At 48.0% G+C, this 12,442-nt stretch overlaps 2 protein-coding genes across 31 annotated transcripts in view; one reads left to right on the forward strand and one right to left on the reverse strand.

The window, feature by feature from the left end:
* The window catches only part of LOC120908828 (tropomyosin-2), a 44,642-nt gene extending 35,119 nt beyond the window's left edge, over positions 1-9,523 (forward strand). For 13 of the 30 annotated variants that reach the window (XM_040320241.1, XM_040320236.1, XM_040320239.1 and 10 more), the window contains 2 exons: positions 996-1,065; positions 5,097-5,990. In XM_040320241.1, coding sequence (XP_040176175.1) covers positions 996-1,065; positions 5,097-5,962 — 936 coding nt within the window. In that variant the 3' untranslated portion in view covers positions 5,963-5,990. Of the gene's footprint in view, positions 1-995; positions 1,066-1,950; positions 4,752-5,096; positions 5,991-6,434; positions 7,582-8,514 lie in introns of those variants that run through there. The other 17 variants (XM_040320250.1, XM_040320248.1, XM_040320233.1 and 14 more) reach the window with 3 other exon arrangements.
* Positions 9,524-9,623: 100 nt separating this feature from the next.
* Positions 9,624-11,976, reverse strand: LOC120908830 (modular serine protease-like). Its single transcript, XM_040320257.1, has 4 exons — positions 11,868-11,976; positions 11,464-11,773; positions 10,832-11,379; positions 9,624-10,769 (listed from the first exon to the last, which is right to left on the reverse strand). The coding sequence occupies exons 1-4, from the start codon at positions 11,941-11,943 to the stop codon at positions 9,688-9,690; spliced, it is 2,016 nt and encodes a 671-aa protein (XP_040176191.1). The 5' UTR covers positions 11,944-11,976; the 3' UTR covers positions 9,624-9,687.
* Positions 11,977-12,442: the final 466 nt, after the last annotated feature.

Raw genomic sequence — 12,442 nt, forward strand, 5'->3', positions numbered from 1 at the left:
CCTCATTCAGTTGGGTTTCGCTTTTCCCTTAATCCAGTCTTCTTTTCGCTCCCCCTTAAAGTGAAGGTGTACTGTAGAGTGTAATCGCATTGCAACAACTGGTCTCTATTAACCAGCCGAAACACGGCTTAGCTTAAGAGGTTGCAGGAAGGCATCAACAGGATGTGTTGGTATTTTAGGTTAGGGTGTGTGTTGTAAGTTTGATATTCGAGTCAGGTCAGGGTTTTTTTGGCGGAAAAGGTTGCAACTTCTACTAGGCTCTAACGTCCAACAACATAACGACCAAAAACCAAAAGTGTAAGCGCGCACCGGTGAGGTAAGGGGGTGGTTTTCTTCCGTTTACCTAACACTCAAACCCGTGTAAACCCGTGTTACGAACGAACCCGTGTGTGTGTGTGTGCGTGTTATTGTGTTCTGTTATATCCAGCTTTTATGGGAGCCGCTTTTCCCAACGCCTTCGGATTTTTGGCCGCCTCCCTCTGTCCCACACCAAAATAACCAATGACATTGTAACCTTCCCCCCAAAAGCTACCAGATAAGCTTCTGCCAATATTTGAGCGCGCAGCTAGGGCCATCTTAATGACTCTCCTCCCTCTGTATGCTCTATTACTAATGCTAGCAACGTACCTCTCCCAAAAAAAGGAAGTTCTTTATAATCAACCGAATTCCAAATCCAAGAAACAGAACAGGAATTTTAGATCTTAAATGCATGCCAATATTAGAATAGTTGTTGTTTTTCTATCTGCTTATTTGTAGACATGTAGGGGAAAAAGTTGAATTGTGATCAAAGTTTCTCGTTACAGAACAGGCCACCTTCAGCTTTTTCTCGCGATGTTTTTAAAAACGCTTCTAAAAGTATTGCGATCGGAAAAATATTAATATATCACTTCTTTTCTCTTCAATTTTACAACGATGTTGTTGCTTACGGCGGCATGGATGATCGACAACCACGAATGGATGAATCTGATTGCCTTTGTCGCCATGTGTGTGTGTAGGCTGAGGCCCGCGCTGAATTCGCTGAACGTTCCGTTCAGAAGCTGCAGAAGGAGGTCGACAGACTCGAAGGTAAGTGTGTCCGTGTGTCCAATGTGGTTAAAGCTTTCATTGAAATCATCGAAAAGAAAAAAAAAGAAATTGTCAATACTCATAAAGCTCGACCGGGTCTGTTGAGATCCATACGATCACAGCATCAAGTACACTAATTGCAATTATGTATAATATAATATCGTTTTTGATGTGATGTTTTTTTGTAGCTAAACAAAACTGCTCGAAGTTGTTGTATTTTTATTTATTTTTTAACTATATTTAATAATAACAGCTAGTACAATGTGTGAGAGTGTGTAATTATTCCTATAAACTAGGATCGGAAGCACTGAAATATGACAGGACTTGAAAAACACTTTTGTGCTAAGATCCTCCAATTGAGAAGCTTAAATTACAAACTTTGCAAATTAAAACGTTTACTTAGCTTAGTTTTCTTTTCTTTACTTTAGTGTGAAAACCAGACTTTCCTCACACAAGCAAAACTACCCTACCCCTAATTAATGCTCCTATTTATTTTATTGTTTACTTAATTTGATGTGTTTTTTCTTTCTTCGTTTTCCATTTCTTTTTTGGTTCATTTTTGTTTAACCCCGTTTTTTGAATGCGATGCGTGTGCGCGCCTCAAACCAAATATATGCCTTTGCTAATCGATAATGCCGCTGCCCGATTGTTGTGCCTGCTGTATGTTGTTTTGCGCCCCTGGCCGGCCCGGCGCGCTCACCTGCCAAAATCAATTAATCGCGTCCACCGCCGGCATTACGTGTGCGTGTGGTTGCGCCTAACTCTCCTGTTCAACATGCTCCCGACATTGATCAACACAACCGCCACCAACAACAACAACACCACTATCCCCCCTGTACACCAAATCTGCTCGTGCAACCGCAACGTGCACGCGCGCTCACACAGACGATTTGACGGTCGAGCGTGCCAAGAACAAAATGCTTCAGGAGGAGATGGAAGCGACCCTGCACGACATACAGAACATGTAGATCAGAGGCGTATCAGAGGCGGCTCTGGCCTTCTTGCACACTGGCAAATGCGGCTAGTAGTGGTTGTGCGCTGCCTGGAGAAACAGAAAGAAAGAGAGAGAGCGAGAGAGGAAAGGTAGTTTGAATCGAAGGCGACGTAAGGCGTTTGGAGCAGTGAGCATAATTATTTGAAGAAAGCAGAAAAGACAGAGAGATAGTGTGAGAGATAGTGAGAGAAGAGAGAGTCGGGATATTTACCGATGATCGCTAAACCGGAAAACCGTACTCTTGGGGGATCAACAACTATGTATTTGGCACGTCGGAAAAATGCAATGCGTGTTGTGCATATCGATGTGTGTCTGCCAATGTTCACCATCACACAGGAATCGAAAAACGCAACAACAACAAAAACATAAGCAAACCACACGCACGGCACGGCACGAATCAATTATACCACCACCTTCCACAAGAACACATCGCATTTGTGTGGCACCCCACGCTACCGCGCAATTCATTGGTAGAGATTGAAGCCGATCGGCTGATGGCGGAGATTGAAACAGGAAGGAATTAGGAATGCTAAATGCTAGAAGTAGTAGTAGTAGTAGTAGAAGCACAATAACAGAAAACATACAAATTATTTGTTTGAAATCAAAAAGTGCAACAACAAGTGTAGGAAATAGGTCGAAAGTGGTATAAAAATAGGCAATCGTTAAATTCAAACAAACACGCACGTACATACATTTGAAAAAGTGTCCAATGCAATTGTACAAAAAAAAAGAAGCATCAATTTCAATCTGTTTATAGAACCATTGGCAATCGTGTTGTGTCAGAAAAAGCAGTTTTTTGTAGAACGCCGTCACGTCCATGTGCGTGTGGGTTCGCGTGTACTTCCCCCACTTATCATTCATTCCCCCGATATCTTGTTTTAAGTTTTGTTTTTGTTGCATTTTAGCGAAATGGTTCGACGCATATACGCGGTTACAGAGAGACATACATACACACACACTTACTCTGTGCCACAGCGTACGTCAATGTAATGATAGGAGCAATAGAGAATCCCCCCATTTTTTTAAATGTTAGATAGCATAAACTCGCGATCGTATTTAAAACCGTCTCGTCATAGAAAAGTTTTCCGGTTCGAAAACCATTCCCCCCGCGGTGTGTTGATTGAAGTAGTATGGAACTTGATGCATTTTTTTTAGTGGCGTGCTGCTTTCTTCTTTTAAATTGCACGAAGCGAGATCGATGAAAACATTCCAACGGTTTAAGTGCATTCCGGAATAAAGTAAGTGTTTTGAAACCATTTTTTTTTTTAAATAGCACCGTTTTGAAACATGATTGTGTGGTGTCGTACGCTTAAACGAACGGGGGGAGGAAACTTTGCCGAAACCGTTGAAGAAAAGGTAGCGTTTTATGTACACTCCGACATTGCAAGGAGTGTATCCCGTTTTTAGTTTGGGTTTTATTCACTTCCGGCGAAGAATGTAGTCTTTCGTTTGATTCACTTTTCACGTAACCGTATATCATCTGTATGGAAGGAAGTTGACTCTCATCATCGTGTGGTGTCTTTTAACGTCGAATTGGTGTGAAGACGCAAACGGACACACAGGGAGAAGTCGTTCATTTTTTTGTTGTAATTCCCACATCCGCACCATCGTACAGTGTGTGTGTGCGTGTTGTGTATTAACGAGCAAGCAACAACAGGCAACGTTCATCAACGTTGGTTGATTTCATTCACCCTTAACCGCGTCTTGTTTGTAATGTTATTCTAGCTTATACGAACCATCAAACCCTAACAGTACCGTTTGAGCCACCAACGTCCAACGTGCGCGCACGAAAGCGGAAAGATCTCGCGGAAATGCACACTAGAGTTAAACCGTCGCGTCCCAGCAAGGGAAGTCGTCGACGTTATTCGCGTTTTGCATGTTTGGAGTGCGTCCGCCAGTGGTGGTGGTCTCGCCGGTAGCGATCGTCCGAAGCGCTACCTATGGACCATCCTACCGGGAATAGAGAAGGACAGAAGAGATGAATTAAGGCGCAACTAAGGCACAAACAACCAACACTTTTATTATGAACACTCGCGAACGAAACGATGAAACAAGCCACAAGCGGCGCGAGCGCGATGTTAGGATGTTAGGTTTCCTGTTTTTGAGAGCAAAATTGATCGCTTGTTGAGCGTGAAAAGTGGGGGTTGTGTGAGGAGGAGCATGACGAAACTACCGCCCCCGTCTCCGGCAGAGACAATATTCCAGGAATGTGCGCAATGCCACAGCAAAAGACCGTTAAAACGTGCCTTTAGGAGTTTCAATTTTCTTATACTTCAATGCTAGTTTAGATCATAAGCTTACGGAACACAGGAAGAGATGTGAATGTGTATGTGTGTGTGTTTGTGAATGTATTATTTTTTCGATCGATTGTTGTTGATTGTAAGACGAACTTCCCGCGGGAGCATAAAATCAACTGAACTCCTCGTCTAAACACACATACACACGCCAATCGTCGCTCGAGGCACACGAACACCGAGTTACACATCTGCAGAATAAAGACACAACACACACAGACACCCAAACACACATATATGCAATCAAACACCACATTCACATTCACACACATACACACGAGTGGAACGCCGCAGGTGTGTCCAATGTGTGGGAGAAACAAAACAAAAAAATCGAGAGAACCCTTTATTGTATTTGAGTGTTTATAATATATTATTTTATCGTAAATCGAGAAAACAAACCCACCCGCTATTTGTTTTGCCGAGTGTGTGTGTGTGTGCGTTGTATTTTTTTTTAATTTGATTGTATTATTTGTATTTGTTGTCGCTTTTCTTGAATGTTTTGTTGTGCACTTTCGCTTACGTTGTGTTTGCTTTTATTTTCTTATTTTGCTTTATTAAAAAAAAAACGATAAAAAACTGGGCGTCTCCATCCACTTCTTCTGCCACTGCCGCGCCACGTGTTTGTGTGGTCGTGTGGCCCGCCTATCGTGCTATTTCTTCACTCCACTCCCCCCAAAACTCTCCTTTACGCTTACGCACGCATCAAACCAACTGCCTGCCAACACCATCGTGCGTGTGCGCAGACGAGCTGATCGTCGAGAAGCTCCGGTACGCCGAAATCGGCGACGATCTGGACTTTGCGTTCGTCGATCTCATCCCCGGCATCGACCCGATCTGGACGGAGCGCCGCCCGAAGCCGAAGACGCCGCCGCCACCGCCGAAGCTGCCGACGCCACCGCCACCACCGCCAGCACCGAAGGAGGAAGCGGCGGCCGCTGCCGGCGGCGAGGGTGAGGTGCGGCAGCGGGCGGCGAGGGCGCCCCGGCCGGCCCGACCAAGGCCCGCACGCCGAGTCCGTTCGAGCTGCGCAAGCACTTCCCACCGGAGGCGGCCGAGGTGCCGTACGTCCGCTCGTCCACCGGCACGACGCCAAAGTCGTCCCCGGCCAAGGAGGTGGCACCGGCTGAGGCGGCTCCCGCACCGGAAGCAGCGGCCCCAGCGGAGGCACCGGCCGAGGGTGGTGCGGATGCGGCCGCCCCACCGGCGGAAGCAGCAGCCCCGGCAGCGGAAGGAGAGGCGCCGGCTGCCCCAGCGGCGGAAGGAGAGGCGGCTGCCCCAGCACCGGAAGCAGCAGCGGCACCAGCAGAGGAAGCGGCTCCCCCAGCGGCAGAACCGGCACCGGAAGCACCAGCCTCGTAAAGAAGAAGACTGCCCGATAACCCTTTCCCCCCACTCCCGGTCCGCTGTTGAGTTGGCTCTTCCGGTACCACTTCCTGCTTTTGCTAAACTCCCACCCCATGCCAAAATACCCGAACGCTCCTTGCGCTTGTGTTTGTGTGTCCGCCCGCCACAAAACCTGTCCTCTGTATCTTTTGCTGTTGTTGTTTTTGCTACTTTTCTTTTGAAAGCACAATACATGCGCGAGATTTTTTTTATTATAATCCAGTAACAATAAACCGATTAAAAAAAAAGCTGTATCCAACTATCGCACACTGACAACCGGATAGGGAGCAAAAGACCCTACAACAGGCCGATTGGGATACTGAACGAACCACGGCCCGATTGAAATCGGATACGCGTGTTTGAAAAGCTCTCTTTTTTGCCGCCACTGTAACCGCTCTAGCTGATAACACCCCAAAGCGCCAATGAGTGTGTGTGTGTGAAAGCTGTCTCGCTTGCCACTAGGCTAGGTAACATAGCAACAACACATACATTGGGATGGCTCCCACCCGACACTATCATCGCCGCTGCTAACTAGATCCATTTGATACCAATGATTCTTATGTTCCGAATTTCCGATTTCTGTTTCTTTCGTCGACGTGTATCCGTGTGTGTGTGTCACTACTATCACAACCTCACATCGTCCCATCCTGTCACTACTATCCGATCAACCTTGGCCGAACAACACTCCGCTCCTGCAGACGAACTCGTCATGGAGAAGGAGAAGTACAGGGAAATTGGAGACGATCTCGACACCGCCTTCGTCGAGCTCATCCTCAAGGAATAAGCCGTCCCCGTCCCGAAGTAAAGCTTCCTCCCTTCCTGTGCCGCGGCTTCCACCGACGGCTGTACCGTCGGCGTGTCCCCATCGTCATCATCGCCATTACCACCGGCTGGCTGATGGTGGTTGCCGCGGAGAAGGGATGAAGCCACCGACGATGGTGCGGGAACTAACATCAACCGCGACCAGCGTGAAACGAGCAGAAGAAGAAGAGCAGAGGAAGGAAACGTCCGCTGGATTCTTGAAACCACGATCAGCTACTACCACCACACCACCACCAGACGCTGCTGTTGCTGCTGCCGGATGATTTGCTGAGAAAAAGGGGCGAGAGAACGATGACCGATAAACTGGAAAACACTCCGCACGCCGCCCCACGCGACCAGTGCGTGGAGCGATGGTGGTGTTTTGCTTGCCTTGCACGTGCTACGATCATTCTTTGCTGTTGTATGTGCTCTGTTTCCGATTACAAGAAAGAGTGTGTGAGAGAGAAAGAGAGAGAAGCGAACGGCGCGTGTGTTCTACCGTTTCCGGTGTTTTCCCGGTCGATGAGGATGCGATGGATGCCGTTTCGCTGGATGTGAAGAGTACAATATATTCGCCACCGTTTGTTATCATCGCCGTTTCCGTTTGTGTTTGTGAACAGACAGACCCAAATGCGAGAAAGTAAATCATCCAACATCAAAGCAATGGGAAGCGTTTTCCCCGACGGTAGTGGCTGCCGGTTTGGTGTGCGGTAGGTGCCAGCGTGGCAGGTTGATCGATTCGGGAATGCAATGGAACACCGTTTTCGTCCCGAGCAAGAGAATAAAAAGAAGAGCAATACAGTTTTCAAATAATAGCCAATGCTAAACAAATACGGTGAAGAAAATCAACATCATCTCACCCACACCCCCCACACCTACACACAAAGAACATCTTCTTTATTTCGATGTATTATGATATGTTTTATTGTAAAAAAAAGAAAAGAAAAAGGTAAAACCGCTGAGAGAAATCCAATAAAATAAAGAGCTAAGAGTACTTATACGAAAAGAGCTGCTACGACAAACGGTATAACTCGATTGGAGGAAGGCACGTGTTTTGAGTTTTTTTTTCTGTTTGTTTCATTTCTCTATGGTTGTTTGCTTTGCCTTGTTGGTTGGTAGCTGATTGTTATTTTTTTCTTTCTCTTCGCAGTTAAACAAAATCATGCAATTTTGCTTCTCTTTTTTGGTTTTGTTTCACTTCTTATTTTATAATAAAATTGGGCAGCGATGTTTATTTGTTTAGAGTGTATCTATTGATAAAAATATATGATTATTATGTGTACGATACCTGTGTTTTGTGTTTCTCTCTTTGTTTTGTTATGATTTTGGTTGAACATTTCATTAGGAATTTTCTGTTTTGTAAGTATGTACTTTATAAGGTAGTTTCTAATACTTAGAAAGAAAACTGCACTTGGAATAGGTTACATTTATGTAGGTAATATTATTTTTCTCTATTGGTTGCATAACTTTTCTATTCTGTAGTTATCATTTTTGGGCATAAATGTACAATGGTACAATATCCATTAAATAGTTTAAGTATCGTAACACAAAATGTCACATAAAATAGTTTTAAAAAAATGCACAAACCATTGTATAGCTTCAGGCGCCAGAGATTGGTTTGCCAATACCGATGAATCAAGCCTGAAATTTGTAATTTGTTATAGATACTGTATGACAGAATGTTATGTGTGAGAATCAACTATTTCGTTATCGTCATCAATTAAGCGTTTTAACATTCGAAAGGAAACACAAAGTCCTAAAAAGAAAACTTTAATACGATTCCACAGTAAACGCCTGATAGTATGCAAATCGTACAACACATTCAAATTGATGCGCACTGACGGTTGGCGCTTTGCGGATCGTGTTTTGTTCGACTTCACTCAAACATTTGCGCATTTTGAGCAATTAACTCCCGACTAACCTTTACTAACACACACACACTATTTCGTTCCGATCTTGCAACTTCTCTACTTGCAGACGATCTGAACAAAGAGAAATCAAAGTACAAAGCAATCGCTGCCGAACTGGACCTAACGTTTGCGGACCTGTCCGGATACTAACCAACCAACACGCACTGCCTGGAAGAAAAAAAGGAAGAAGAAGAAGCTGTTCGCTAACCATTCCCTCAACATAATCATTCCCGATTGCGCCGTCATCTGCTAGCTACAAAGTTCATTCGCATCATCGCCTCGTAGTGTCCAGTACGATCATTATTATTAGCCAGTGTCCGGTTAGAAGCAAAAAAAAAAACAATTCCAAAAACGCTGTGGTATATTTATTGAATGGCATAGCAAGTGAGGGGAAGAGGAGGGACGAATATTGTAACTATTATTACAAACTTTCCGCTTTATTATATAACGCGACGTTTTCCAAGGAAGTAAAACAATATGCCTCATGTTACGTTAGCGCTGCGATCGTGGCGGGCGATCGTGTTGTATTGATTTTGCGCACACGTTTCAATCAATTTGCAGTCTTTGCTGTTTTTCTTTTCTTGCCGACGAGCAATCCGTGTTACAAAGACAAATCATTCCAGGTTGCATTTATTTGCGTGTGCTTGTGTGTGTGTGTTTGAGAGAGAGAGAGAGATAGAAGTGTAAACGATTTCTTTTCACTAAAACGGGAAACATAAATCACAACAACAAAAAACCGTACAATCCATAGATGGGGCAGCGTTTAATGTGGTAAAAGTCAAATGCTTTTCTATGAGTGTCTAGGTATTGCGTGCGCGCTTGATGAACAATTTAAAAGAACATCTAACTCATAAGAAAATGGCAAAATGGTAGGTGATTAATTTTTTCTCAAGCTTTTGTGATTTGCTCGTTAGTAGGTGCATTGTGAAGAAGCGGAAGCATTGAGCGGTGAAGTTTATTTGGCAACGCAATACAAAAAAATAAGACAAGAAAGGTGATACCCACCGTGGTGAAGCAAGTGGTAGGTGAAACGAAATGAAAACGGTTTTTGCTCGCTCTCGATTCTCAAACAAAAAGCAAAAAAAAGAAGAAAAGTATAATTAAATCTCCTCACATGTAAGTGTCGCTCACGACCAGGAAGAACAAAACAAAAATAAAGATCGAACGCCAACGAAATGAGTTTTTCTCCTTGGGGGCGTTTTTAATTGCTTTCTCTCCCTTTCTCCCCCCACTCTCCCCATTATATCACGGGATACCGACTTTCCGCGTCCAGTATCATTGGAATGTAGTTTTGCACCTCGGTAAACGCGACGTACTTGTTGTTGTCGCACCCACCGTCCGCTGCCCGCGGCGCCGAGCTGACCAGCCCGTACAGATAGTACACTGTATCGCCCCCACCCGGCTCCTCCTTACCCAGCGCAAACCCCCCGCCACTATCGCCCTGGCACACGCTCGTCCCGGTCCGGGGACTGCCGGCACAGAACTTATCCCCCGTCAGAAAGGGCCGATAAGCGACGGGCGAAAACTCCCTGCACGTCACGTAGTCCACCGTCGCGATGTCGATCACCTTCAGCACGCTGCTCAGGTTCCCGGTGGACGTGGTGAACCCCCATCCGGCCACCCGCCCAACGCTCGCCGGCCGGATGCGCTTCTCGCTCTCCGTGCGCAGATTCCGTTCGAGGCAGATCGGCCGGATGTAGGTGCGGAAGGAGATGAACCCGTTCAGCACCACGATCGCAATGTCGAGGTTGTAGTAGCCGGAAAAGTCCTGGTACTGGGGCTGCGTCAGTATCTCGTGGATGTGGAAGTACTGCGCCGGGAGCGCCTCGATGGCGGCAATGTCGCGCCGGTACTTGCCCGCCGCCAGCCGGAAGAAGCGCTTGTCGAAGAACCCTTCCGTGGCCCAGAAGCAGTGGGCGGCGGTCACGACCAGCCGCTCGGTTAGGATGGAGCCGCCGCACACGTACTGCCAGTCGGGCGACCGCAGATCGTCCAGCGTGTCGTCGTGCAGGTTTTTGTAGATCGCCATATGCCACGGCACCTCGGCGATGGACACGTTCCGGCCGCCGATGATGTACGCTTCCGCGTCGGGCGTCGGTGTGCCGCAGACCGGCTCGCAGCGAAACACCGGACCGTCCCACGAGCCGTCCACGCAGCTGAGCGTTTCGTTGACGGGCTCGAGCGGTTTCTGGTAGCCGACGCGGCACCCGATCCGGACGCGCGTCGTCGGCGGGAGGGGCCGCTTGCAGGTGATCTGGCGCCGCTGGTACTCGCAGAACGGTTCGATCGTGATGCCGTTGATGGGAATTTCGGAACAGTATTCTGGAATCGAAGGATTGCACCATTAGATATTGAAGAAGAAGTTCCAAAGCACGTCTACTCACTCTCGCACACCGGGAACGGTTCCAGCCACTCGCCATCCAGACAGACGATGGTGGCCGCACCCTTCAGCGTGTACTTGTCCCCGCACACCACATGCACCGAGTTGTAGTTTTCGATAAACTCTCCCGCCAGTATCGGCACAGTTTGGGCCGTTTCGTCCAGCACGAACCGTCCATTCGGGGGAGCGCTTGGCACGACGCACGATCCCGGCGGTCCTGTCACCTTCACCACCGGCGCCACCGTTGTGGTCGATGTGGTTGTCGTCGACGAAGTCTGCACCGTCGCCACGGGGCGTGGCGTTGTCGAGGGGAACGGTCGCCCACACAGTAGCTCATCCTCGTCCGACCCGTCGCGACAGTCGACCACACCGTCACACTTGGAGTAGCCGCCGATGCACGCCCCGTAGCTGCAGCGGAACGAAAACGAGGGACAGAACACGAGGCTGCAGAGCGGCTGCGTTTCGTCCGTCCCGTCCGGGCAGTCCTCCTGCCCGTCGCACACCTGATCCGCCGGGATGCATTCGCTCGAGCGGCAGGAAAACTCGGTATTGCTGGAGAGAGAAGGAGTGGCATTCGGAGTGTTAGTTTGCGGGAAGATTTCGCACTTTGGCACCCCCTCCTCCCGTCACACTTACGAGCAGTTCCCGTGGGCCGCCAGTATGGTGCCACTGTTGCCCGGACAGTGGGCATGTTCGTCCGAGTGGTCGGCACACTCCCGCACCCCATTGCACAGGGCATTGCCGTCCACGCACGCCCCGTACTGGCAGCGGAAGGCGTAGCTGGGGCACCGGATGAACGCACAGCTGGCGGACGTTTCGTCCGATCCGTCCTTGCAGTCGATCACGCCATCGCACTGCTGGTGCGACTCGATGCACTGGCCGCTCGCACACTTCCACTCGTAGTAGTTGCACACTTTTCGACGATCGCGCCTGTACGATGACGCTGCTGCTTGCGGAGCATTCGTTCGGGGGGGAGGTTAGAATGAGTTGAACCCGGGAATCCCCAGCACAGTGGGGATGCGTTTGCTTTCTACACTCACCGTTTGCGCCCGTGACAAGCAGTACCACAGCCACACAAAGAACTGCACGCAGTGGCCACTTTCGTTTGCGAATCATTTGTTTGGACGAAGTTTGCGGTTCCAAAATGAGTTGCAGAAATTTGTTTTGTTTTTGTGCGATAGGTGCTTTGCTGTTGTTTGGTTACATTTCGCACAGCGGGAACGATTCGCACAGCAGCAGCCCGGTCGTAACCAAGGTTACACAGTCTCTGATCATCGCGTGTGCTTTAGACGCAGCAGTGCCTATAGCGTATGATGCCTATCGCTTCGACCGCGGTGCCGTGGTATGCGTGTTTCGTGAGAACCTGTTTTTTAGGTTTTTGTTGCATTTGCTGTTGGTTTTGTTTTTCGCCCTAATCGCGGATGAGCAGTCGACGACGACGACGACGACGAATCGGAATCACATTGTTCTGAGCCATAGGTCAATGGCTAGGCGGATTGGGAAGCGGCTAAATGAACACGCGCAGGCTCCGGTGCGTACGGCGCATCGGTTTGTTCGGGTAGTAAGTATGACGAACGCATGAATTGATTCTTGACGAGTGTACGCACTATGTAAA

The sequence above is a fragment of the Anopheles arabiensis genome, chromosome 2 (genome assembly GCF_016920715.1).
Source record: "Anopheles arabiensis isolate DONGOLA chromosome 2, AaraD3, whole genome shotgun sequence".
Taxonomy (NCBI): Eukaryota; Metazoa; Arthropoda; class Insecta; order Diptera; family Culicidae; genus Anopheles; species Anopheles arabiensis.